At 35.6% G+C, this 13772-nt stretch overlaps 1 protein-coding gene across 8 annotated transcripts in view; it reads left to right on the top strand.

Moving 5' to 3' along the window:
* Nucleotides 1–13772, top strand: part of LOC306652047 (lysine-specific demethylase 6A) — a 202658-nt gene that overhangs the window by 69161 nt on the left and 119725 nt on the right. For 7 of the 8 annotated variants that reach the window (XM_079125113.1, XM_079125118.1, XM_079125115.1 and 4 more), the window contains one exon: nt 142–262. The exons of the other annotated variant lie outside the window; for it this stretch is intronic. In XM_079125113.1, coding sequence (XP_078981239.1) covers nt 142–262 — 121 coding nt within the window. The remainder of the gene's footprint in view (nt 1–141; nt 263–13772) is intronic. 8 annotated transcript variants of the gene reach the window in all.

Genomic DNA, 13772 nt, shown 5'->3' with positions numbered 1-13772 from the left:
GTGAATTCTGCTGTCATATATAACTAATTAGAAAAAATAAAAATTAAAAAAACATATAAAAAATTTAATAAAAAATTAGGCAGCCATCATCTTTACTATACATACTAAAAACTCAATCTCTTGTATCTGTATATTTTTCAGGGCAATTAAAGCATTTCAGGATGTGCTTTATGTCGACCCTAGCTTTTGTCGGGCTAAGGAAATTCATTTACGACTTGGACTTATGTTCAAAGTGAACACAGATTATGAATCTAGTTTAAAGGTAGGTGATGTGGGATTTTCTTCAAATAAATTTTTTTTTATGACTGTGTGTGTGTAGAAAATGTTTAAATTTATGATAGCACTATAAAAAACTTGAAAATTTAAGATGTGAACTAAAAGATAAGAAAGTTTGGGTTTTGGGATACAAAATAATTGCTCAGACTTGCAAGATAACTTGTATGTTAATATTCTTAAATCTAACAATTTTTGTTTTCACTTTTTAAATAAGTTTGTGATCAGGAGATGATTGCAGGTGTTGATTTCATTTCAATAGAAAACATTATTTTCTTGTAAGTAATTACCACCATTGAGAAGAGAATGAATTTATTAGTGATTCTGCATTAATCATTGGCTTCTGTTTTGTGTGAGGCTCATTAAGAAGCTACCTTTCTTTAATAGTGGCACAAATGTCATAGCAAATTTATATAACAGATTTTTCTCTGTGAGATCTTTGGACTGTCAGCTAGTGAGTATGAAATCATTGGAAAAATAGTACATTATTGTTCAAATGTGTTAATTCTAACAAAAGTTTGGTTTTTCAAAAAAAATTATTTTCTTGGCTTACGCAATGTTTTTGTCTTAGGCTTTTTGTGAAACTAGAGCTTACTTGAAAATAAATTTATTGCTTTTGGAAAGATTTAGAGCACTTGGAGGAAAGCATGTTTTGTGAATGTGTAACTATTAAGAATGTTTGCCCTTTTACAGATGTAGATCTTTTGTAGATTATCTAGATTTTAAAGGTAGGGTGTGTGTGTGTCTTTTTATAGTAAGATTTGCTTTGTATTCATAACATGAAAATGCTTAATAAATGCTTTTTTTAGGTATTCCAATAAAATTTATTTTAAAATATTTTTATTAAATATATATTAATTTTACATATTAAGGGGGTTCGGTGTACTTCCATACATGCATATAGTGTACACTGATGAAGTTCACCCAATATCTTTCCACTGTACTTGCACTGTTTCCCAATCTCTAGTAATCACTGTTGTACTTCAAGTTTGATTTTTTTTTTTTTTTGAGTTGCTACATTTGTGCAAGAGCATGAGTGCTTGTTTTTTGGTTTAATTTTACTTGACATAATGTCTTGTGGTTCCATAATTTTGCTGCAAATGACAATATTTCATTCTTTATAGTTAATAAATATTTTATTGTTTATAATACCACATTTTCTTTTTATCCATTCATCTGTTGATGGACATGTTAGGCTAATTCCATATTGTACCTTATAAATACCTAAATAAATGCTTTTAAGAAACTGTCAGGGTTGTCTATTCTGAAGGATTTTCAAGTTCGGTGATTTCTTAGAAAGATTCAGATAAGTCATATTATAGTTTTTATCGTTTTCTATTAGAGCTTTATGGTTATACATAGTAGTGGGGTTCATCCCAACAAATCCATATGTGCATGAATTTGATTTCAGTTCATGATCCCCTTTTCTTTCCTCCTTTTCCCTCTTGTCCTCCCTCCCCTCTCCTATTCTCCTTCCTTTGTTCTACTAGGTTTCTTTTTGCTTCTCTACTTATTTATGTATATATATATATATTTTTTTAAATTTATTTTTATTGTAAACAAATGGGATACATGTTGTTTCTGATTGTACATGGAGTAATAGCATACCATTTGCATAATCATACATTTACATAGGGTAATGTTGTTTGATTCATTCTGTTATTTTTTCCTTTCCCCCACCCCTCCCACCTCTCTTTTCCCTCTATACAGTCCTCCTTCCTCCATTCTTGCCCCCTCCCATCATCATCATATGTATCATATATATCATCTGATTATAAGAGAGATCATTCGCCTTTTGGATTTTTGAGATTGGCTTATCTCAATTAGAATGATATTCTCCAATTTCATCCATTTGCCTGCAAATGCCATAATTTTATTATTCTTTATAGCTGAGTAATATTCCATTGTATATATATACACCACAGTTTCTTTATCCATTCATCAATTGAAGGACATCTAGGTTGGTTCCACAGTCGGGCTATTGTGAATTGAGCAGCTATGAACATTGATTTGGCTGTATCTCTGTAGTATGCTGATTTTAAGTCCTTTGGGTATAGGCCAAGGAGTGGGATAGCTGGGTCAAATGGTATGTCCATTCCAAGTTTTCTAAGGAATCTCCACACTGCTTTCCAGAGTGGCTGCACTAATTTGCAGTCCCACCAGCAATGTATGAGCGTACCTTTCTCCCCACATCCTCTCCAACACCTATTATTGCTTGTATTCTTGATAATTGCCATTCTAATTGGGGTGAGATGGAATCTTAGTGTAGTTTTGATTTGCATTTCTCTTATTACTAAAGATGGTGAACATTTTTTCTTGTTTGTTGATTGCTTATAGATCTTCTTCTGTGAAGTATCTGTTCATATCCTTAGCCCATTTGTTGATTGGGTTATTTGTATTCTTTGTGTAGAGTTTTTTGAGATCTTTATATAGTCTGGAAATTAGTGCTCTATCTGAAGTATGAGTAGCAAAGATATTCTCCCACTCTGTAGGCTCTCTATTCACATTGCTGATAGTTTTCTTTGCTGAGAGAAAACTATTTAGTTCGAATCTATCCCAGTTATTGATTCTTGCTTTTATTTCTTGTGCTATGGGAGTCCTGTTAAGGAAGTCTGATCCTAAGCCAATAAGGTGAAGATTTGGACCTACTTTTTCTTCTATAAGATGCAGGGTCTCTGGTCTGATTTCGAGGTCCTTGATCCATTGTGAGTTGAATTTTGAGCAGGGTGAGAGATAGGGGTTTAGTTTCATTCTGCTGCATATGGATTTCCAGTTTTCCCAGCACCATTTGTTGAACAGGCTATCTTTTCTCCATTGCATATTTTTGGCCCCTTTGTCTAGTATGAGAAAATGGTATTTATTTGGATTGTGTCCATGTCCTCTATTAGGTACCATTGATCTACCTGTCTATTTTGGTGCCAATACCATGCTGTTTTTGTTACTATTGCTTTGTAGTATAGTAGAAGTTCTCGTATTGCGATACCCCTTGCTTCATTCTTCCTGATAAGGATTGTGTTAGCTATTCTGGGTTTCTTATTCTTCCAGATGAATTTCATGATTGCTTGCTCTATTTCTGTAAGGTACATCATTGGGATTTTAATTGGAATTACATTGAATCTGTATAGCACTTTTGGTAGTATGACCATTCTGACAATATTAATTCTGCCTATCCAAGAACATGGGAGATCTTTCCATCTTCTAAGGTCTTCCTCAATTTCTTTCTTCAATGTTTTGTAGTTTTCATTGTAGAGATCTTTTACCTCTTTGGTTAGATTGATGCCCAAGTATTTTATTTTATTTTTTTTTTTGAGGCTACTGCAAATGGAGTTGTTTTCCTCATTTTCCTTTCAGCTGTTTTGTCGCTTGTGTATAAAAATGCTTTAGATTTATGCGTGTTGATTTTATAGCCTGCTATTTGCTGAATTCATTGATGAGGTCTAGAAGTTTTCTGGAGAAGTTTTTTGGATCCTCTAAATATAGAATCATGTCATCAGCAAACAGTGACAGCTTAAGTTCCTCTTTTCCTATTCATAACCGTTTAATTTCTTTAGTCTGCCTAATTGCTCTGGCTAGAGTTTCAAGGACAACGTTGAATAGAACTGGAGAAAGAGGACATCCCTGTCTTGTTCCCGTTTTTAACGGGAATGGTTTCAGTTTTTCTCCATTAAGAATGATGTTGGTCATGGGCTTAGCATAAATAGCCTTTACAATGTTCAGGTATGTTCCTACTATCCCTATTTTTTCTAGTGTTTTCAGCATGAAGGGGTGTTGTATTTTGTCAAATGCTGTTTCTGCGTCAATTGATATAACCATATGATTCTTATCCTTAAGTCTATTGACATGATGAAATACTTTTATTGATTTATGGATATGTTAAACCATCCTTGCATTCCAGGGATGAACCCTCCTTGATCGTGGTGCACAATTTTCTTAATATGCCTTTGGATATGGTTTGCCAATATTTTGTTAAGGATCTTTGTATCTATATTCATCAAGAATATTGGTCTAAAATTTTCTTTCCTTGATGTGTCTTTTCCCGGTTTGGGTATGAGGGTGCTATTAGCTTCCTAAAATGAGATCGGTAGGGTACCCTCCTTTTCTATTTCCTGGAACAATTTGAGAAGTATTGGAATGAATTCTTCTTTTAAGGTCTTGTAGAATTTGGCTGAGAATCCGTCTGGTCCTGGGCTTTTCTTGGATAGTAGATTTTTAATGACTTCTTGTATTTCATTGCTTGATATTGATCTATTTAAATTGTGTATGTCCTCCTGGTTCAGTTTGGAAGGAGCATATGTCTCTAGAAATTTGTCAATGTCTAGACAAATTTTTAGTTTCTATTTTGTTGGAATACAGATTTTCAAAGTAGCTTCTCATTATGTTCTGAATCTCAGTGGTGTCTGTCATGATATTTCCTTTTGCATCATGTATTTTAGTTATTTGAGTCTTCTCTCTTCCTCTCTTTGTTAGTGTGGCTAAGGGTTTGTGTATTTTGTTTACTTTCTCAAAGAACCAAATTTTGTTTTGTCAATTTTTTGAATTCTTTTTTTCAATTTCATTGATTTCAGCTCTGATTTTAATTATTTCCTGTCTTCTACTACTTTTGCTGTTATTCTGTTCTTCTTTTTTCTAGGGCTTTCAGCTGTAATGTTAGGTCATTTAGTTGTTGACTTTTCATTCTTTTCTGGAATGCACTCCATGCAATGAATTTTCCTCTTAGTACTGCTTTCATAGTGTCCCAGAGATTTTGATATGCTGTATTGTCATTCTCATTGACCTCTAAGAATTTTTTAATCTCCTCCCTGATGTTTTTGTTATCCTTGTTTCATTCAATAGCATATTATTTAGTCTCCAGGTGTTGGAGTAACTTCTCTTTTTTATTTTGTCATTGATTTCTACTCTCAGTCCATTATGATCTGATAGAACACAGGCAGTATCTCTATTTTTTGCATTTCCTAAGGGCTGCTTTGTAGCATAACATATGGTCTGTTTTGGAGAAGGTTCCATGTGCGGCTGAGAAGAAAGTGAATCCGCTCATCGATGGATGGAATATTCTACATATGTCTATTAGACTTAATAGACATATGTAGACATATTCTACATATGTCTATTAAGTCTAGGTTATTGATTGTGTTATTGAGTTCTATGGTTTCTTTGGTTGGATTTTGTTTGGAAGATCTATCTAATGGTGACAGCGATGCATTAAAGTCACCCAGTTATTGTGTTGTGGTCTATGTGATTCCTGAAATTGAGAGGATTTGTTTGATGTACAGGGAGGCACCATTGTTTGGGGCATAAAATATTTACTATCGTTATGTCTTCCTGATTTATGGTTCCCTTAAGCAGTATGAAATGTCCTTCTTTATCCCTTCTGACTAACTTTGGCTTGAAGTCCACTTTATCTGATATAAGGATGGAAACCCCCGCTTTTTTACTGAGTCCATGTGTGTGGTAGGTTTTTCTCCATACTTTCACCTTTAGTCTGTGGATGTCTTTTTCTATGAGGTGAGTCTCTTGCAGGCAACATATTGTTGGGTCTTTCTTTTTAATCCATTCAGCCAGTCTATATCTTTTGACTGATGAGTTTAGGCCATTAACATTCAGGGTTATTATTGAGATATGATTTGTATTCCCAGTCATTTGGCTTATTTTTGGTTTTTAAGTTGGCTTGGTTTCTCCTTCGAGTGTTTTTTCTCTAAGGTAGTTCCTCCCTTTGCTGACCTCCATTGTTGTTTTTCATTTCCTCCTCATGGAATATTTTGTTGAGAACATTCTGTAGTGCAGGCTTTCTATTTGTAAATTCTTTTAACTTTTGTTTATCATGGAAGGATTTTATTTCATCTTCAAATCTGAAGTTTAGTTTTGCTGGGTATAGGGTTCTTGGTTGGCAACCATGTTCTTTCAGAGCTTGAAATACGTTGTTCCAGGCCCTTCTTGCTTTTAGAGTCTGGGTTGAGAAGTCGGCTGCTATCTGTTTTGGTCTCCTCCTATGTGTAATCTGATGCTTTTGTCTCACAGCCTTCAAAATCCTATTTTTATTTTGAATGTTATGCATTTTCATTATAATGTACCTTGGTGTGGATCTGTTGTGATTTTGTGCATTTGGCGTTCTGTAAGCCTCTTGTATTTGATTTTCCATTTCATTCTTCAGGCTTGGGAAATTTTCTGATATTATTTCATTGAATAGGTTGTTCATTCCTTTGGTTTGTATCTCTGTGCCTTCCTCAATCCCAATAATTCTTAAATTTGGTCATTTCATGATTTCCTATAGTTCTTGTAGATTCTGTTCATGATTTCTTACCATCTTCTCTGTTTGGGCAACTTTATTTTCAAAATTAAATATTTTGTCTTTTTTTTTATTTCTATAAGTTTATTCAGTTCCTTTTTTTAAAATTTGTTTTTATTGTAAACAAATGGGATACATGTTTCTGTTTGTACATGGAGTAACAGCATATCATTTGCATATTCATACATTATCATAGAGTAATGATGTTTGATTCATTCCGTTATTCCCTCCCCCCCCCCCCAAACCCCCAAATATTTTGTCTTCATTGTCTGAGGTTCTGTCTTCCAAGTGGTCTAGTCTTTTGGTGATGCTTTCCATTGAGTTTTTTATTTGGTTTATTGTTTCCTTCATTTCAAGGATTTCCCTTTTTTTTTTTTTTTTTTTTTTTTTTTTTTTTTTTTTTTTGAGAATCACTATCTCTTTGTTGAAATGTTCGTTTGCTTCCTGCAGGTGCTCTTTCAGCTTATTGGTGTCATCATTCATTGCCTGCATTTGCTCTCTTATCTCATCCTTTGCTTTGCAAATCATCTTAATCATATATAATCTGAAGTCCTTTTCTGACATTTCTTCTAACATACTGTCATTGGATCCTATTAATACAGAATCTAGATTTGTTTGGATCATTTTCTTCCCTTGTTTTTTCATGTTGTTCATGTATCTTCCCCTCTAGCAGTGCAGATCTGGGGTATTACAGATTTCCCCCTATAGGCTTATAGTGGCTCTATAGTTTCCAAAACCCTTTCTTTAAGGGGAGATCAATATTAGCAGTGCCCAATTCAGACACTATGCAATCTAGACCAAATAGCCCTATGAGAACAATAACAAAATTGTCATAATAAACAGAATGAGTTCAAAGATTATCTTCTTTTGTAAAAGAAACAGATTTGCAATAACGTCTGCAGTTTCTAATGGAGAACAAAGAGGATGCAGAGGGATGTAGAATGTGGCTGTTAATGGGATAAGAAAAGAAAATACAGAAGTCCTAGATAATAGAAAGGTGAAAGTGTAATCAAAAGAAATTGGATGTTAGCATGCAAAAAAGGGAGAAAGAGACTCGAAGGAACAGGTAAACAAAAGGAAAAGAGATCAAGAAAAGTAAAGAAATAAAAACTTAAATGTTTTCTATAAGGAGAAAAAAGAAAATCTACAATATAACAGTCATATAGGAATGAAACTTTCCAGTGTTCAATAGCCTGATGCATGAGAGGTACCTGACAATGAGCTTCAAGCCTCCAGCAGGCGTCTCAGGATAAGATTTGTCTCACCTAAAGATGGGAGCTATGGCTTCCAGGATTATCCAAGATGGCAGCTCTGGCTTCGAAACGTGTTGGCAAATGGGGAGCTGCAGCTCAGGGGTAGACGTGGACAGGTGGAGGTCCTGGAGGCGGGATGTGGTTGGTCCAGCAGGGATCCTGGAGGTCTGGTGTATTTGGTGTAGTTTTGGGATCCTGGAGGCCGGGCGCAGTCAGTTGGTCTGGGGGTCCTGGTGGCAGGGAGCAGTCAGTCGATGTGAGGGCCCCAGAGGCAGGGAGTGATCTGTCTGGCTGAGGGATTCTGGAGACAGGGCTCAGTCAGTCCAGCCTGGGGTCCTACAGGACCTGGCTGTTGTCTCACAATGGCGGTAGTCACGTGTAATTAAACCTGCAGGTATTGTATCAGTGAACTTCCAGGCATCAGCAGGCAGCTGGTGCTCCACTGGTGGTCGGCCATCAGTTTGCTGACTGTTGTCGGACGATTGGGAGGTGAACCTCATGCGTTGGGTGATGAATAAGTGTAAGGCAGGCGATGGACAGGCGAGAGGCAGGCAAATGGCGGATGATAGGCACCTGACAGTGAGCAATCATCCTTTAGCTTCTCATCCTGGGGGAAGGGCATCTGGAAGCACGTTGGTAGCAGTGAGCACTGTCCGGGAGTCCTCCAGCACCAGGCAGAGCAGGAGGTGCGGGATGGGGTGGACCTGCAGCACCTTGGCGTGAAGATCCGCTTAAGGGTCTACTGGGCTACAAAGCACAGTCACACACCTCTCTACTTATTTATATTTGAGTGGTTCTTTCTACCTATGCATAAGGGTGAAATACCCTGCATTATATTTATATATGCACATAACATGAATTTTTAAAGAATGCATTCTGTATTGGTACCCCTTACCCTTCTGTCTACTCTGTCTCTCCATCTCCTTAGATAAGCCTTTCTACATTACTGATCTTTCTTTACGTTGTCCTATCCTTCCCTCCCCTTTCCTTTATTTTACTACAGCTTCCACATTTGAGGGAAAATATATGACCTTTGAATTTCTGGGTTTGGCTTATTTCACTTAGTATGATATTCTCCATTTCCATCCATTTCCTGGCAAATGCTGTAGAACAACATTGTGTGATTTATAGCACATCCATCTGTATATCATATAATAGACGAAGGAATAAGTGATCGTGATATACATGTAAATATGTATTGCACATACGCGTATATCACAATTTCTTAATTCATCCATCTGTTGATACCTGGGTTGATTCCATAATTTAGTGATTGTGAATTGTGTTGCTATAAATATCAAGGTGACTATATTACTGTAGTGTTCCAATTTTACATCTTATGGGAAAATAAGATGAGAGTGGGATAGCTAGGTCATATGGTGGTTCCAACCTATTTTTTTAGGTATTGTCATTGCTTTCCAGAGTGATTTTACTACAGTCCCATCAACAGTGTTTAGTTTTACCATTTCCCTCACAACCTCACCAGTACGTATTGTTGTTTGTATTCTTGATCATTGCCATTCTGACTGAAGTAAGATATAGTTTTGATTTGTATTTTCTTGATTGCTAGATATGTTGCCTACATATTTGTTAAAGATTGTGTATGTCTACAAAACAGAAAAGGTTTATTGCCCAGATCTCCACAAGTGTTATCCTTAAAGACACTATGAATCAACTCTCTTCTTTGGACTTAAAGTATCTTTCTTTCCGGTCATTGACATAATCATTTTGTCTCATATGAGAGTAGTTTCACCTTGGTCTCATATGAGAACAATTTCACTCTTTTGTCAGGTAAGAAACTCCTTGCCCTCTACTGCATTTCTTTTCTTTGCTCTTTTCTTCCTCCACTGTATTTCATATTTTCATCTAGTATTTTCGGGTAGGAAATTATCATCTTAAAATACTTTCACTTAGTCAGTGGAAGAAGGTCCTGAGGAGGTCATGGAAATGTGTTGGGACTGACTTGGCAAGATTTTTAACATGCATCAGTAGGCAGAGGCAGAGACATTTATTTAGGCAAGCCAAGAATTCAAAGAAAATTCAGGGCATCTCAAGAATGAGAGCAGAAACCCCTTAGTTTGGGATGTTAATATTTATAGAGGGACAATAGCTAAGGACTGGACTAGAGGTGGAGTCAGGGAAGAATTACATGATTTCTTGCCAATTTTACTGATGCTTGATCATTGCCCTTATCATATTACCATTTGTGCCTGTGACTTAGGTAGGTTCAGTTTCTAATACAAAGGTTCAGGCTGGGTTACTCAGTATTTGATTTTTTTGCATTTTGAAAGTTCAAATGTTCATAGGCATATCCTGCATTCCAAGGTTAATGTGTGCTTGCCTTTTGAGTCTTTTGAGCTTTTCTTTCTTTTTTTGTGTTCCCAAATGCTATCTCATTTTACACTAATTAGATGTTCTGTAGTACCAATTAAAATTTTTTTGAAGTTTATGTTGTGTGTGTGAGATTTATATAGATCTTTTATCTCAAGTTTATATGCACATAGGTGCATGTGTACCTGTGCTTCCTTTTAATTACAATAGCAGTTTATAAAAAAATAGAATGTTCAGAAAAGCAAAATTAAAAAGTAGGAATAGCATCACCTAATTTTTATTATAATATATGTCTGATATAAAATTCAATTTTAATTGCTAGATACATCTGATACGAACACAAATCTGATATATTTGATACTTAGCACATTATAAATAAAGAGAATTGAAAAGTTTATAAATTATACCTTGAAGATCTATACTTAGCCAATCATTGTTTCTTTAAAAATTTTTTTTTCAGTTTTAGATGAACATAATTATTTTATTTTGTTTTGTTTTATTTTATTTTTATTATTTTATTATTTTATTTTATTTTATTTTTTCTTATGTGGTACTGTGGATTGAACCCAGTGCCTTACTTGTGATAGACAAGCACTCTACCACTGAGCCACAACCCGAGTCCCTAGAATGACTGTTTCTATACAGATACTTTTTTTGTAATTACAATTCCTAGTGCTGATCACACAAGGCAGTTTTGTCTAAAGTCTTATAGTTCATTACAGAATTATAGAGAAAGCAATTGTGTGCATGCACACATGTACACAAATAGTCTTATGGGAATGAAGAAGAGATTGTGAAACATTTAATTTTATTCTAAGATACAGCAAGTGGTACCATCATTACAAATGAAGTTTTTATTTACCATTTCCAAACATTTTTTCTGTATAGTATTAATTAAACTACCTTAGAATGAAGAAATGAATTCAGGATCTCTTTTGATCCACTATTATGGATATTCTCTTTTTGGTTAATAGAATTTAAAACTATATCAATTTTGTCTGGTGTTAAGTGAAAACTTTTACATTTGTGAAATATCTCTGTCATCTAGTTTGCTTTTACATTGTAGAATCAAAACAGACTGACATCAGAGGAAAAAATAGCTCTGATAATCTGTTTTGAAGAACTATGAGGAAGTATTTCCTATTCATAAAACAATTCATTTTTGTGGATAAAATGGTATTACTAGAACTTTCCTTTGACTCATATAATAGCAAATTTATGATGCTATTTATAGTATAGTCATTCTTAAACATAGGGACCCCTGAAAATACCATTTAAAAAAATTTAAAAAATTTTTTTTTTTGTGGTACTGGGGATCGAACTCAGGACCTTATTTATGCCTGCGAGGCAAGCACTCTACCAGCTGAGCTATCTCCCCAGCCCAATGCCGTGGTATTTTATATAACCTTGTTAAAGTTTGAATATGAGGTGTCCCCCTAAAGCTCTTATGTTAATGCAAGAATGTTTGAAAGTAAAGTGATTGAATTGTAAGAGCCATAAAATGATCAGTCCATCCTTGTTTGGATAGACTAACTTGAATGAATACTGTGGATAGAGGCATTGCTGTGACTAACTTGACAATGTGGTTTAGAAGCATTTGGAGCTCGTTTGTGGGAGGAATTTGGAAAAATTTAAAGATGCAGACTCAAAAATCTTTACATGTAACAAGCAGACCTTAGTGAATGATACTGGGGAGAGCTCAGATGACAAGAATACTGATGGGAATGCTTACTGCACTCATGAGATTTTAGAGGGAAATGAGTACACTCTTGGGAATTGAACTAGGGACCTCACATATTATATTCTAGCAAAGAACTTGTCTGTATTTTGCCCATGTCCTAAGATTTGGTTGTGAGACTGAACTTAAATATGAGGGACTTGAGCAAATTTCAAGATAGGACAGCATTCAGTAAGTGGCATATGCCAGCTTTTTAACCAGGGGTGTACTATGAGAATCAGAAGAAAACAGAGTTGAAGGATTTTAAAAACTTGCAGTTTGGCCAGGAAAGTGCATGTAGAACTGAGAAGTGGAAGATGTTGTTTTTAAAGAGATGTTAGCCCCTGTAAGAGATTCTAAGTACTTTTCAGAGGAACAGTAAGAAAGATGACTTAAAGACAATCAGGAATTTGCAAAATGAACATCCATTGCAGATTTAGGAATATAAAAGGGAAAATTCCTTTCAGAAAAGACTGTTAATGTGCTCTGTATGCATACCAGGGAACAGGAAGTGTTTTCACTGGGCTCAACTACCCAGGCCCAAAAGTCTGCTGCAGTAGTCATTCCAGCAGGCTCAGCTACTGCTTGAGCTGGCAGAAGACCTTGGCATCATCTATTTGGTGCTGTTGCTGCAGAAATGCAGGATGGTAGTTAAGATGTATTAGAGGCTTCCTCTGAAATTTTAGAGGAAGACTTGAGAGGCTAGGCAAAGTATAACTGAGTTGGAGTCCCTGTGGGTTGTCCCTGAAGGGGAGATGCCTGAAATGGTGAAGGTTAAGCTGAAGCTGGAATGGAGATCAGTAACATGGATTGTCTGCAAGGAAAGCTTCTGACTGTGGAGAGAGCCAGGTGAAAAGAGAGGGTGTATACAAATGCAACAACAAGGCCAAAATGGGTGGGGAAATTCATTTGGAAATAAAATCTTGTAGCCATGTGTACTGGATGCTCTATGAGGAATTTTTTTTTTTTTCTATGAGGAATTATGGATGGAATACCAGTACCTGTTTACTTGACTGGGGTGGCGGTGTTTTGGTGTTTCTTTGTTTCATATTTTCTTTTGCTCTATTTTTCCCTTGGAATGGGAGTGTTTATGCTACTATATATATGTAACTTGCTTTTGATTTTTACAGGGGCTTCCACCTAAGAGTTTGCCTTGAGTGTCAGATGAGATTTTGGAATTGGACTTTTGGGCAGTGCTTAAATTTAAGACTATGGGACTCTTGCTGATGGACTGAATGCATTTTACATTGTGAGATGCATTTGAGATCAGGGGCTTACAGATGTTCCCCACGAGCTCATGTGTTAATGTTGGAATGTTTTGAGGTAAAGTGATTTGATTTAGATCTATAACCTCTGCATTCCATCCTAGTTTGAGTGAATTGATTAGATGATAATGTAGGCAAGTCTGAACCAGGCGAGTAATGGTGTTGTGCTCTAGAAGGGTGCATCTGCCCTATGATCCTTCTCTGCCTCTTTTTGTGCTCCCTGACACTTGCCGTGAGTTCAGCAGCTTTCCACCATTAGGCTCTTCCCCCACAATGTGTCTGGTATTTTGTCTGGTATTTTACAGTGTTGTAAAAGTTGACTAAAACCTACAAACATTTTTTCTTATATTTTAAATTATTTTTAGTTCACTTGTAGTACTTTATGCAGGAAACAGCAGATCCCAAATATTTGGGGTGAAAATAATATCTGTACTGAATACATACAGATTTATTTGTGTTCCATTATAAGATTTTGATAGATGAGTTCTGGAAGCAATTCTGCCTGCATACAATATACAGTGTAAGTGTAGTGTAAATAGTTGTGTTGAATTGTTCATGGAACAATTACAGAAAAAAGGTGTGTATATGTTCAATTCAGATGGTTTGTTGTTTCAGAATATTTTTTGGTTTGCAGTTGTTTAAATCTGAAT

Source organism: Sciurus vulgaris (genome assembly GCF_902686455.1).
Source record: "Sciurus vulgaris genome assembly, chromosome: Y".
In the NCBI taxonomy this organism is placed as follows: Eukaryota; Metazoa; Chordata; class Mammalia; order Rodentia; family Sciuridae; genus Sciurus; species Sciurus vulgaris.
This window is presented reverse-complemented; position numbering and strand designations above follow the sequence as displayed.